We start from the raw sequence: 12889 nt of genomic DNA on the forward strand, positions 1-12889 counted from the left end.
ATAAACCAGTGACGTGCAGTCAGGTGAGGCAAGTGAGGCACAGCCTCACCACTCTCATCATGAAAAAAAAAGTAAAAGGAAAAAGCTGAGCTAGTTGCTGCCTCACCGTGGATGACTCTGCTTAACCTCACTGGTGCTCTCCCTCCCCAAGTGTAGTGACTTCCTCTCCAGGTCCCCATTCATTTCTCTCTCACACACATACAGCTGGATAAAACTATATAAAAATCTAGCCCAGCTTCACTGATTACAAGTTTGAAAAGGCAACATGGCTCCACCTGCAATCAAACTACACTTGGGGAGGGAGAGCACAAGTGAGCACTGAGGAGACCACAGGAGGAGGCAGGAAGCCAGGCAAAGAGCCATGCTGTAGTACACACACTTCCTCCCAGCCTCTTTCTTTTGGAAGGCTTGGCTTGGCTCCCCTCCGGCTTCTCTCTCTCTCTCTCTCTCTCTCTCTCTCTCTCTCTCTCTCTCTCTCTCTCTGTGTGTGTGTGTGTGTGTGTGTGTTTGAGAGAGGGGGAGGAAGGGAGAGAGGGAGGAAGGAGGGGAAGGAGAAGAAAAAGAAAGAAGGAGCAAAGGAGAAAAACAAATGCTGTCGCTTTAAATTGGAACTGAGCATGCCTGGCTGTGGAATTCTGTGTCAGTGCCTCACCAGTCATAAACCTCACCACACGTCACTGGAATAAACTGATTTTTAATAAGAAGACATTAGTTAATGGGAATGTCTCTTTTCTACATTTATAAACTTTTAACACAGCTTCCTCACTTCATCCCATCTCAGTGAAAAGTTTCCTTTACTGAGTCAAAGGGAGTTATTTGTGGTTATTTCTCTAATGCAATGTGTCCTATCAATAAAGCCAACTAAAAGTATGAGCATTTGATATTTAATTACAATACATTTTAATCATCCAAAGAGAATATCACCCATTGGGGGAAACATAGAGAATAGCATAAACAGAATAGTACATAGACTTTATTTTCCTTTCCAGAACAATCATTTTCCATGTGGGTATATAGTGCCATAAATTGTATTTTTTTAAATGTCATGCTTAATCCCTGAATAATATTTTTTTTAAAATTTCATGTAGGCAAACTTTTAATTTCTCATTTTTTTAAAATGAAAGTATTTGGCTTTTATATAAACTAAAATCAGGACTGGTTCTATTACATGAAATCTTTCCATTCTTTTCATCTGCTTCTCTTTCACATTGACATTCAAAAATATAGTATAATAGATACAAAAACATATGCATGACCAAAATTTCAGCTGGATATCAGTGCTTTACAGGGTCCTTTGTGAACTTACTCAGAAGGAAGCCCCATTACACCCAACTAAATGTAATTGGGTTTATTCCCTGGTAAGTGTGCAAAAGATTACAATCTAACAGTGCATTGTCTAATATACCTACTTAGAAGTAAGCTCTTTTGAATTTATGGGAACTTGGTTTCCAAGAAAATGTGAATATAGGACTGCAACAGCTATCGTGAATCTATCTCAACAGAAAACATACAACATTGATACATACACACACACAATCACACTCCATATAAAAGCTTATGAAAAGTACTTTTTTTGAAACAAGTCTTACCCTGAGGGTATACCACATATATGTTGGATTCATAAATACTGATCTGCACTGCAGCTTAATTATCCAAGTTCATTTCTTCCAAGATGTATAAATTGGTTGAGTCACCTGAAGTGTGACGTTCTCTACTGTAAGGTGATGAAGAACAACCGCATAAATGGGGCCTCCGGAAAATCTGGAGAAGATTCCTTCTTCCACATATGGAAGATACAAGAGCAGGACCAATAGGGAACAACTTTGTACCACATGGCCAGGATTTTAATGTTTCCTTACCCCCAGTATAATTTATTGGCTTTTCTGGACCCAGTCCCAACTATCTTCATTCTCTTGTCTATTCTTCTCAGCCTCAATGATTTCTCTGTATTTTCTGCGAAAGAAGCCCATCTGTAAATTAAAGAAGAAAAGTGAGGAGGAAAGAAACAACTTTATGAATATTTGGATTCCTTACATATTTTCAGGTTGCTTACCACTCTATTAATAAAAAGGAACACATCAGAAAACAAGCAAACTCAGATCAGGCTTCCCCAGTAAGATGCATTCCAGAAGTGTGGGATATATTAGATGGAAATTTCAAGAGATGTATTCCAATACATATGGAGAGTAGTACTACAAGCAAAGATATGATTTGGAATTATACTGGGTGTGGAATATTCATGTATCAGGTAATTATGAATATAAGAGAAAAGGGAATGTTGGTTCAGAATAGTCCAAACAAACAAACATGCTTCTGAGAAAGTAATAAGTAGAATGTGAAGTTTAAAAATCTTCTCTGTTGTTGATTCCTACCATTCAGATATAAAGAACTGTATGATCTTTGCTTTCCTTTAGCCTGAATCCAAAGTTTCCAATTTAATGTCTGTCTACTGATTTCGTTAATTATCATTATTCCTCTATTTACTGACACTATTGCTCTCTGCTTTTTTACTTTCAAAGATCCAGGTTGAGAAAGGAAAATAAAAGGGGTCTTTGTTGTTGACACCCAGGTTTATAGACCTACTTCTTACTCTACAGTTAAAAAGGCACATAATTAGGAACTACAAGCACCAAAAATGTATAATACAAAGAAATGTTACAAAAGGTATTCTGTTTGATTACATGACATGATAGGAGAAAGAAGAATTGAAAGAATTTGATGTAGAAAATTAATTCCTGCGTTGAAATATACCAACACATATTCTTCCCTTTTGCAATCTTCCCTACTTATTGTCCTTCACATCCTGCTCCATCTAAAATTCCAGTGCTATTCGTTAGAACTTCCTGTTTTTTTGAGAGGAAAAGGATAAAGATTCTTGGGGACTCTCTGGCTACTATGTGTATTTTCTCAGGTTACAATAATTATTTTTAGCTTCGGGGCTTATATTTCTCCATAAGACTAACATTTGATGATCTACCTTTATTTTGCACAAGAACACAAATTCATTTCCTATCTAACAAGCAGATATTCTCTAGGAGCCACCTGGCCCTTGGCACTTCAGCAATATATTTGATGGCCACAACTTAGAATTAAGTGCCTGCTTAATGAGGTAGCAATGAGAAGGCTTTGCTACTCATTAAGATTTTTTAAAAACCTCCTTCACCTTTAACAATTACCCAAAATTATACGTTTCAGTTTAGGAAAAATTCAAGCATAACTTTTTTTTATTAAAGTTTACATTAAAAGTATCTCTTGATATTCTGTAAGAAATAACAGAGTATTAAATACTCTCTACTTTGGTACAGATTGTCCACAAGAGGGGTACAGTTGAAAACTCAGAAGCTCAGATAAATCCAGCAATTTTTACCTCCTATACAAACACTATCTGTCAGAAATGGTGTAAGGCAGTGATGGGGAAAAATTTTCGCCTCAGATGCCAAAAGAACATGTTCGCACACTATCATGCGTACATGTGTGCCCACCCATAATTTAATGCCCCCCGTGCCATGCCCCCTGTGCATGCGTGCATGACCACCACCCCACTGCCTTGTGCACGTGTGCATGGCTTTCTTGGAGCCTGGGGAAGGCAAAAATGGCCTCCCCTGCCCCCATGGAGGCCCTCCAGAGCCTAGAAATAGCCCATTTCCCATTTCCAGTGGGCCCGGTAGGTCTGCTATTTGCCCTCCCCAGTCTCCAGAGAGTTTCTAGGAGCCTGGGGTGAGCAAAAATGGCCTTCCCTGATCCCCAGAGGCCCTCCAGAGGCCGGAAACAGCCTGTTTTCTGACTTTCAGGTTGCCCATTGGGTTGTTTTTGTACCTCCGGAGGCTTCAGGAGGCTTTCCTGAAGCCTCCAGAGGATGAAAAACAGCCCAATGTGCAAACTGGAAGTCCGTTCCTGAAGGAGGAAGCCTCCTGAGGGCGAAAAATAGTCAAAAATCAGCTGGCCAGAGCATGCATGCGTGCTGGAGCTGGCAGGGCAATTCCTTGGGTGCTGTCAGTAATGGCTGTGACATGCATCTCATATGTTTGCCATATCTCTTGCTTGGGCGGGGGTGAGGGGTAGGGGTGGGGGTTGGATTAGATGATCCCTTCCAACTTTGTTAATCTGTTAAAAAAACTGTTATCCAGAAAAATTATACATTTCAATGAAGATTATATCCCCGGATCAAATAAATTTTCAGTTTGGAAGTGTGGGCCATTATTTTGACAGGTCATTCATTATTAATTGGGGGCTTTACAACTCCCCTTCTCAAGAAATGTAAGTGGGTTCTATAAACAGTTGTGCTTTCTGGGAGGTTTGTGCCATTCCATAAACAAAAATAATTGCAATAGAGAGATTGGGTAACCATTCAAGAGTAAATGCTCAAATGTAGCAGGAGGCATTTGAGATCATTAAATCAATATTTTGTTCATTGTAGTTAAACATTTATGTAACTCCTACTGTTTTAAACTTGTTTTCACCCTCCTGCAGTGTGTGATGTTTTAGTACACCTCTAACAGTCAGATATTATTACTCTCTTTCCCAACATGGAGTATATCTAAAAGAGCTTTGATCCTGCTATGCTCCTCTTAAGTATAGATTTTTAATTGAAAATCTTTTATGGAATTGAGGAGGTTTGTTTATCTCACTTCTATATCAATAACTCTCCATTTTGATGGACATTGTGATAAAATTATAATATAATAAATTTTACAGCTTAGAAACAGTTTACACGGTTTGCAAAGTAGAGTAAATGTGATATACAACTACCTCAGAACTGAGGTTTATAATATGTTTTATTTATTACATTAAACAATTAACGACCTCAATGCTTCTGAGAAGCTTTAGTTGGTACAAATTGCACTATTTCTTCTGAGAAATGTAAGTTGTTGGAAACCTACTGCATTAATATTCCAGTATCTGCAACTGGTAAAGGACTATATTGCATCAGAACACTTGGTGATATCCTGTAAGATCTTATATGTTTGGGGCTTATCATACTTAAATGATTTATTCATCTACCAAACCATTGCATTTTAATGTTCTCTGAGGTTAGTGTGATTCAAGAGTTCTCAAAACACCCTTTCCAAACCTTGATATCCTTGCAATGTTTGCTGTTCAGTCCACTAATATTATTGTTGAGAATTCTGGAAGATGAAATGCATACAAGAAAATGGCAACTACCGGTAAGTTAGGGAGTCTGTTATAAAACAAGTAGAAACCATGTCTTATCTTTGGCATTCCTTTCCCATGGATATATTCAAAAGCTGAAACTGTATATCAGCCATATTATTTCTAATTCCTCTGATTTTTGCTATATAGAAACAGAACAGAGATTCTTGTCCGTCTTGCCTGAAAACCTGGCAAGATGGACAAGAAGCTTACAATCAAACATGACCAATTTGTAAACACTGGCTGAGTACAACCGGGTCTCAAGAAGAAGCAGATGGAAAGGAATCTATTACAAAAAGAGGGGTGAAAAAGGCACAAGATTTAAATCCTTATAGGAAAAAAATCAGATCCTTGATTAATAGTAGATCTCCTTTAGTAAGATTTTTTATATCTGCAATGATGTGTCTAATCTATTCAAGTAGATTTCCTGTTTTCCCAAGAAAAAAATGAAAATAAAGGCAGGCACCTGGGAGGAAAACTTTAACAGTGAGCAACTTTTCTATAGCTGAAATCAACATTTCACCTGTCAAATACTGTAGTAATTGACATAGTGAGTTGAAAGAAATGAGAGGCTTCTGAAGATAATTTTCATATATTAGTAAGATTGAAAGAACTTAAAGGCAAAAATACAGGAACCCCACAATATATGCCAAAGGATGTGAATGAGTGAGTAAATAGAGCAAAGAACAAGCAAAATATAAGGCAGCAGCTCACAAAAATCTAAAATGAAACAAGACTAGAATACTCAGACCCAAACCTGAGATAAGATGGACTGAATCGTTTTAGGCTGAATCCAGCCCAAAATTACTCTAGAGGAGAAAAAATAAAACAGCCTTCCCTACCATTATGACTGTTAGATGTGTTGAACTACGGATTATATCATCTCCCAGCAGCATGAAACTTCTAGCCAGAGATAATATGAAATTTAATTCCAACATTTCTAGAAGGCAACAGGATAGATAAATTTCAGCTACTGCATTCTTTCCCTTTATTGTGTGACTATCCATTATCCCACCACACCATCACATAATATTCACTCATTTAAGTATTGGGTACAAAATTTATTGTCTAGAGAGGAGAAGTCCATGGACAGTTTGATTTCCTTAATAAATCAGCGAGCACAGTAGGTATACTGTTGTTGCACCGCCATCTTTCAAAGGAATTTAATAAACACAGCAGGACAGAAGTGCTGTGTGACTTGCATCCATCCCTGAAATGTCCACATATTTGTTTTATATTTTTTAAATGGCTTGCTGAGGTTTAAAAGTATCTATTCTTCATACAAACCATATACTTTGCACATTAAAAACTACATTTACGGTTATGATCAAAATTACAAAAAGGAATTTTAATTTTCTCCAGGGCCAAGCAAACAAGAACAAACTATTTCCTACTGTTATTTTAATAAAAACTGCCGGCTTGCAAAACATCTGCTTCAGAAATTATCAACTAAAAGTTTGTTACAACAATTTCTAGCATTTTGTAGCATTTTACCATTGGATAAGGAATTTGTTCCATAAGCAATAAAAAAAGTTGCAAGAGTTAATCAATATTAATGAAGCATGAAATTCAGAATCTACAAGTGATCCTGCTATGAAGCCAGAAATAGAGTTCCTGCAATAAGCTAAGAAGTACAGTAAAAGCAAGACCTAAAACAGGCAGATCAACAAAGGGGAAAGGAGATATTTCAGTCTGATACATGAAATCTGTCTTGGCTTGGGTTCCAATGCATACAAAATTTTACATTATTCATACGTAATTGTTTAGCATTAGCATGCAGATTTTAAAGAAAATCTCTTAAACTATGATTCATTCTTACTTTCTTGTAAGATTGAATGTCTTCTCCTCTTTCCTCTTCTGGTATGTGAATTTCCTTGCATTTTTATAAATTGCAGTTTAACACACTGTTTGCCTGAAGATATGCGTGACTAGAACCTGCTCTAGTATTTAAACTATTGAAGTATGGAGTATTTAAACTAATAAATACAATACGGCAATAGAAAACCTACAATACATTATTTTAGAGTATATTATATGTAATTATGATTTTAATCAGCTTCTTAAACCAGCCATGGTAACCCGATTAGAACATTATGTCAATCTACACTGAGTAGGCCAGGGACGTGCGGTCAGGGGAGGCAGGGGAGGCAGAGCCTCACCTCTCATCATGAAATAATAATATATAATAATAATATATATTTCCGCCCATCCTTTTTACACGGCTCCCGCTAAGCTCCAGTAAGGAGAAGAGCCTTTGGGGAGTGAAGAGGAAGAGGGGGGGAGGAGGAGGAGAGTGCACGGGGTGGTGCCAGCTGTGGCAGGGGCTGTTGGGCTGGAAGCCCAAACCCCATTAGCCACAAAAGCTGCTTCTGGATGTATATTGCAGTCGCGAGGAGCGCACGAAGTCCAGCAGAGGCAGGAAGGTTCTCGTCGTTCCCCAGTTGCTTTCATGGCTTTGTCATCAAGACGAAGTCCGGGAGCACCGACAACATTTCTCCCTCTGCTGGACTTCGTCTTGATGATGTCGCCGCAGCTGCCATGCGAGGACGGATGGAGGTAGCCAGAGTGGCGCCGAGGCAGTCCGGCGGACGAGCGACCGAGGATCAGGCTGCCTGATCCTCCATCGCTTGCTCGCTCGCTCTTTCATCCGCCCGGACCCCTCGGCGCCGTTCTGGTTACCTCCGTCTGGTCGCGCCCAGCAGCTGCGGCAATGTCATCAAGACGAAGTGGCTTGGAGGCGAAGTGCTTTTCAGTGCTTTTCTGTGCGTCTGGCATTTAGGTAGATAGCCAGATGTCCTAAACACCAGACCTAAATGCCAGACGCACAGAAAAGCATTGAAAAGCAGCTGCTGTTGGGGATTGTGGAGCACAAGCCGGCGGAGTGCGCTCAGGAAGGTGGGAATGGGATCACGTGTGCTGGAGGCTGAGGCAGCCTCAGCCTCCAGCACACGTGGTCCCATTCCCCGCCTTCCTGATGACATCACCAGCTCACCAGCCTTAAACCTCACCGCACGTCACTGGAGTAGGCTTATATCATATTAAATAAAAATGTAGAATAGAATTTAGGGTGAACCAGACCAAAATATAGGAATGAATTAGATCAGTGATGGGATCCTTTTCGGCACTGAGTGTCCAAATCAGAAAGCATGTGCATGTGCATGCATCAGAGTGCCGGAAACCTTAAGATCAGCTGGCAGGCGCATGCTTGCCTGTTTTTTGGCGATTTTCAGGCTGTTTTTCAGGCTGTTTTCAGGCCGTTTTCCAGCACTCCAGCGCCAATGAAGACCAGATGGTCAGTGCCCATATGCATGTCAGAAACCAGAAGAGCAGCTAACGATGGCGCACGTGATCACAGAGAGGGCTCTGTGTGCTACCCCTGGCATGCGTGCCATAGGTTCACCATCATGGAATTAGATGATGTAATTAATAAAAAATGGAAGTAGACTTTTTAAATTCTTTGGGGTTACAGTCAAGAAATATGAAACCTAGATATGTTAAAGTTTGTCATAATAACAATGTTTATAATAATTCCAAGCACAGTTTACACATATTGTTTTCAAATCAGATTCTGCTCAAAAAATCAAGCAATTTCTCAATAGTCAGAATATGACAGCTTATAGGATACAGTAGCTGCCCCCAATCTTTCCAGCTCTGAGAACTGGATGATGCTTAGAGGTTCAGCTAAGGCAGTGGAGAGCTTTTTTAGAAAGTAGGCACATATTCCATCGAGGCCAATAGAAAGAGATGGCTTTAGACTGTGTAGTGCCCTTTTGACGGTATCTTCAGTAAAATCAATGTGGATCAGATCATTGCAATTGGTTGTGGTACAAGTAGGAAATGAGGGGGAGATGCCATTGCTGTGACAAAAACTGAACTGAAAAAATTGTTGAAGAGACTGGCTTTATTGGCATCATCATTACAATCTACACCATTTTGCCCTTTTAGAGGTAGGATGGTTTTTGAGTCTTTAAGTTTGGTGTTTACGAAATTATAGAAGGTTCAATTGAATTTCGTGTATAACAGCTCTTCCTCCTGTTTGCAGTGGTAATTGGTACATTTGGTGGCATAAGGTTTTGTATCGGTTTTTGAAGTTAACTACATAGCCAATTTTATTTTTCCACCAAAGGAATTTTATTTTGGATTGCAGTTTCCTTATTGATATGGATAATTTGTTCTTTTTGGCTTTGGGTGTTACAAGATACATATAGATTAATGACTCTTTGAACTTCAAATAAAAAAGTGTTATAATAGTCTTCAGCAGTGTTGCAGTCATTGAATAGGATTTGCCAATCTAAGCCCTAGCTATGAGATCATAGTTTGCTTTTTTGAAGTTGTATTTAGGAGTCCTATTATGAGATTCTTTATATGGATGTAAATTTAGACAAAAGTCAATCATGCTGTGGTCACCGTTGGAAAAAGGCTCTTTGATATGAAGGCTATAAATTGTGTTTAAACTATTGCAGAAGATTAGATCAAGGCAGTTGTTGAATCTAGTGTTAATAGTTACCGATTGAACGAGTCCTAAAGTAGTGATGACATTATACAGAGTCGTATGTATCGTTTCAGTTGTGCACTCATTTAGAGTCCAATTAATAAGACGTAAATTGATGTCACCAAGAAAGATAATGAGATATGGGCATGAGGCTGCCCATGTTAGTAATGTAGCTAGTTTGCTCGCATGATCAAGGTCATAATCAGGGGCTCTGTAACATAATAGGAAGCGAATTGTGGTGTTTAGTGACAGGTCACAGATAATGGTCTCAGGAAGAACAAGCTCTTGTGTTACTTGAATATTTTTCAGATCTAGGGACTTTTGGTAGAAGATAGCAACACCATCTCTTCTTTGGATTTTATGGTCAGACCAGTAGACATGGTAGTCACTTGTACTGGTAATGGAGTCTGGAAAGGATTTGTTTAACCATGTTTCACAGACAAATATAAGGACAAAATGAGCTGTATTTAGTAAGAGAAGAAATTGCATTTTATTTGTGAGGCTTCTTGCATTGAATAGTTTGCATTTAAGGTCTCTAGCGGTGAACCTGGATGATCTTGGGGACATGCATGCCTAGTCTTGGATGTTGGGATGTTGTAGTTGTTGTGGTTGTAGGGATGTGAGCTGTTGGTCTTGTGTTTAATACAGTTGGCATGATAGTCGATGTATAGATCAGTCTCTCCACGATCCAGACATCTTTTGAGCTCAATACAAACACAGGAGTGTGCATGTTGTAAAATGGATAGGTTGGGCCATGAACACAGTTGATTATGATTAGTGCGGTTTCTGGAGAGTGTGTTTATTGAGTGAAAGAATTTACGTTTACTGGCCTCACTATTGCACTATTGACTCTGCAGAAGTGTGGAGTCATTGTGCCGTCGTTGTTTTGGTATTCAGGGCTGTCATGGGAGATCTCAATAATTTTATCAGGAGATATTGTCAGTTCCGGAAAGTTTCTGATGCTGCTGCGAACCTTAGTGATGTCATCTATTTTGTTGTTGTACTCCAAGTCCAAATAAGATGGCATTTAGACACTTCTGTTCACGTTCGAGTCACCTTGATGAGGATTGAGATGTCAGTAGAAGTGTAACTGGTTCCATGAGGTTGTGGTTGAGGCTGAGGTTGTTGAGATGGGGTAGGTTTATGAAATGATGGGACTTCAATTTTCTGCTTTATATCATCTTTTTTGAGGGATGCTACAATGGTGTTAAGGGATTTTAATTGTGCTTCAATGGTGTTGAGTGATGCTAAATGAGATTCAATAGAGTTTATTCTTTCTTGCAAGAAATTGGCATTTTCAAATTTTGGTTTGCAAGATGGGCAGAGAAGTGGGAGTGAGAAATGGGAGGATGGCAATGAGGCCTCTTGTATGAATTGGGCCATGGCTTTGCTTAATTTCATGCATTTGTGGTGAGCATACATGCTGTATAGGGAGCACTTTATTGAACTCTCGTCTTCCTCAATGGGACCCAAACAGATGAAGCAGCATGAGCTGGAGTTTTGTGGGTCTTTAGTAGAGATTACTTTCATTTTGAGTGTGGGTTTGGCGGTGGAGTGTTTGCTAGGCATGGTAGTTTTGTATTTGCAATCCAAGCCTTGCCAATTAAATATTCTATGTAGCTGATTTGATTGCCCAATTACAAAATAAATCATCAATAAACAATTGATAAACAAAGTCTGGCTAATTAGACAGACAATTTAACACAGGAGTATTAATTATAAATGAATACTAGACTATTAGTTAATAGTGCCTAGTCAATTAAATAGTTAATAAGTTACTATACAATGAAATAATATCAGTAAATTAATTAGTTAATAATCCACTAATCAATTAAACTAAGCAACAAATTAATTGTCCAACCAATAAATCAAAAGTTAACAATGATTAAGTATTTAAATTGATCAATTGATAATTAATTAAATGTCTAACAAATTATACTATCAATTAACAATCATTTAGTGCCTAACTAATTAATCAATCAATCAGTTACCAATCACTCAATCAATATTATATCAAGAAATTAAGCATCAAATAATTAAATGGTTAATTAATTAGGAAATAACATATTATAGATAAAAATAAAGCGCAAGGGTAGTGGTGCTGCACAGATGCGGCAGTTTCTCATTAGGTCTCCTCAGATCTCCCTCCACACCTTTGCCAACCTCCTGGTTTTTGCCGAACAATTTGGGCTGCAGAGGGCTGCAATGAGCCTGAAATTACACAAGATGGCAGCAGCAGATCTCCCCAGATTTCACTCCTCTCCTTCTTCGATCCTCAGGCTATGCTGATGGATCTGGACTGCGGAGGGTGGGTGTTAAATTCAGTTTAAGGCAAATCTGAAGTTTCTCTCAGGAATTTTAGCACACGGGTCTTCTCAGTTCACCCAAAGGATCTGGGTTACAGAGAGTGGTTTTTTCAAGATGGCAGTAGTGGCAACAGGGGTTGCGGTTGCGAGTGGTTATGGAAGAGCAATGCACTGAAATTTTCACTCATGGATTATATCACTCGGATCCCCTTGACTTCATCAAAGCAGGGATACCCATGGGTCCTGGTAGCAGTGGGTGTTTGGGCTACGATGGGCTTTGGACTGCAGGACAGCAAGGTGTTTCTTCCTTCAATTAGTTCCAACTGTCATGGAACTATTGTTGACAATGTCAATGGATTATAAAATATGGTGTTGAAAATATTTGAAGGGAATCAGATTTAATCTTGGTTTTTAAAACATTTGGTGAAAAATTACAGTTCTTTTAAAATTAATTATTCATATTAACATTCTATTTTGATCTCATACCATCATATATAATACACCAACATTTTAGATGTCAGGCATGCCTCCTTCAATATCCAAGAAAGAAAAACCTCAACTCCATTTGAATAGAGATAAAGTACTTTTACTAGATATGAATTGAAAGCAGCAAAAAGGAAAGCAAGATCTGAGCCAAAAAGGCACAAACAAGTACATATCAAATGATTACCCAGCCCCTTCCCTCCAATTACCTCAGCCTAGTGTCCAAATTGCAACTCCCTAAAGTGTCATGTGGGGTGCATCTTCAAAAGGCGTCATCAGGTTGGTATGCCAGACAGTTGGCCTTGACCAAGACCAAACATCGCCATCATGCACAGAAGATGGTGAGAACAAAACTCCCTTCCACATAACTCCTCCAGTACCATACAATTCCCTTCCCAAATACCATGCCCCCACCGTTTCTAGGGCAGCCAATAGCAAGCAAGTGAAACAGAGGCTG

General features: G+C 38.9%; 1 protein-coding gene across 3 annotated transcripts in view; it reads right to left on the reverse strand.

Moving 5' to 3' along the window:
* Positions 1-12889, reverse strand: part of ITGA9 (integrin subunit alpha 9) — a 541618-nt gene that overhangs the window by 20308 nt on the left and 508421 nt on the right. For 2 of the 3 annotated variants that reach the window (XM_081971274.1, XM_081971275.1), the window contains exon 28: positions 1860-1970. In XM_081971274.1, coding sequence (XP_081827400.1) covers positions 1872-1970 — 99 coding nt within the window. In that variant the 3' untranslated portion in view covers positions 1860-1871. Of the gene's footprint in view, positions 1-686; positions 1971-12889 lie in introns of those variants that run through there. The other variant, XM_081971273.1, reaches the window with a different exon arrangement.

The sequence above is a fragment of the Natrix helvetica genome, assembly GCF_964273705.1.
Source record: "Natrix helvetica genome assembly, chromosome: Z".
NCBI lineage: Eukaryota > Metazoa > Chordata > Lepidosauria > Squamata > Natricidae > Natrix > Natrix helvetica.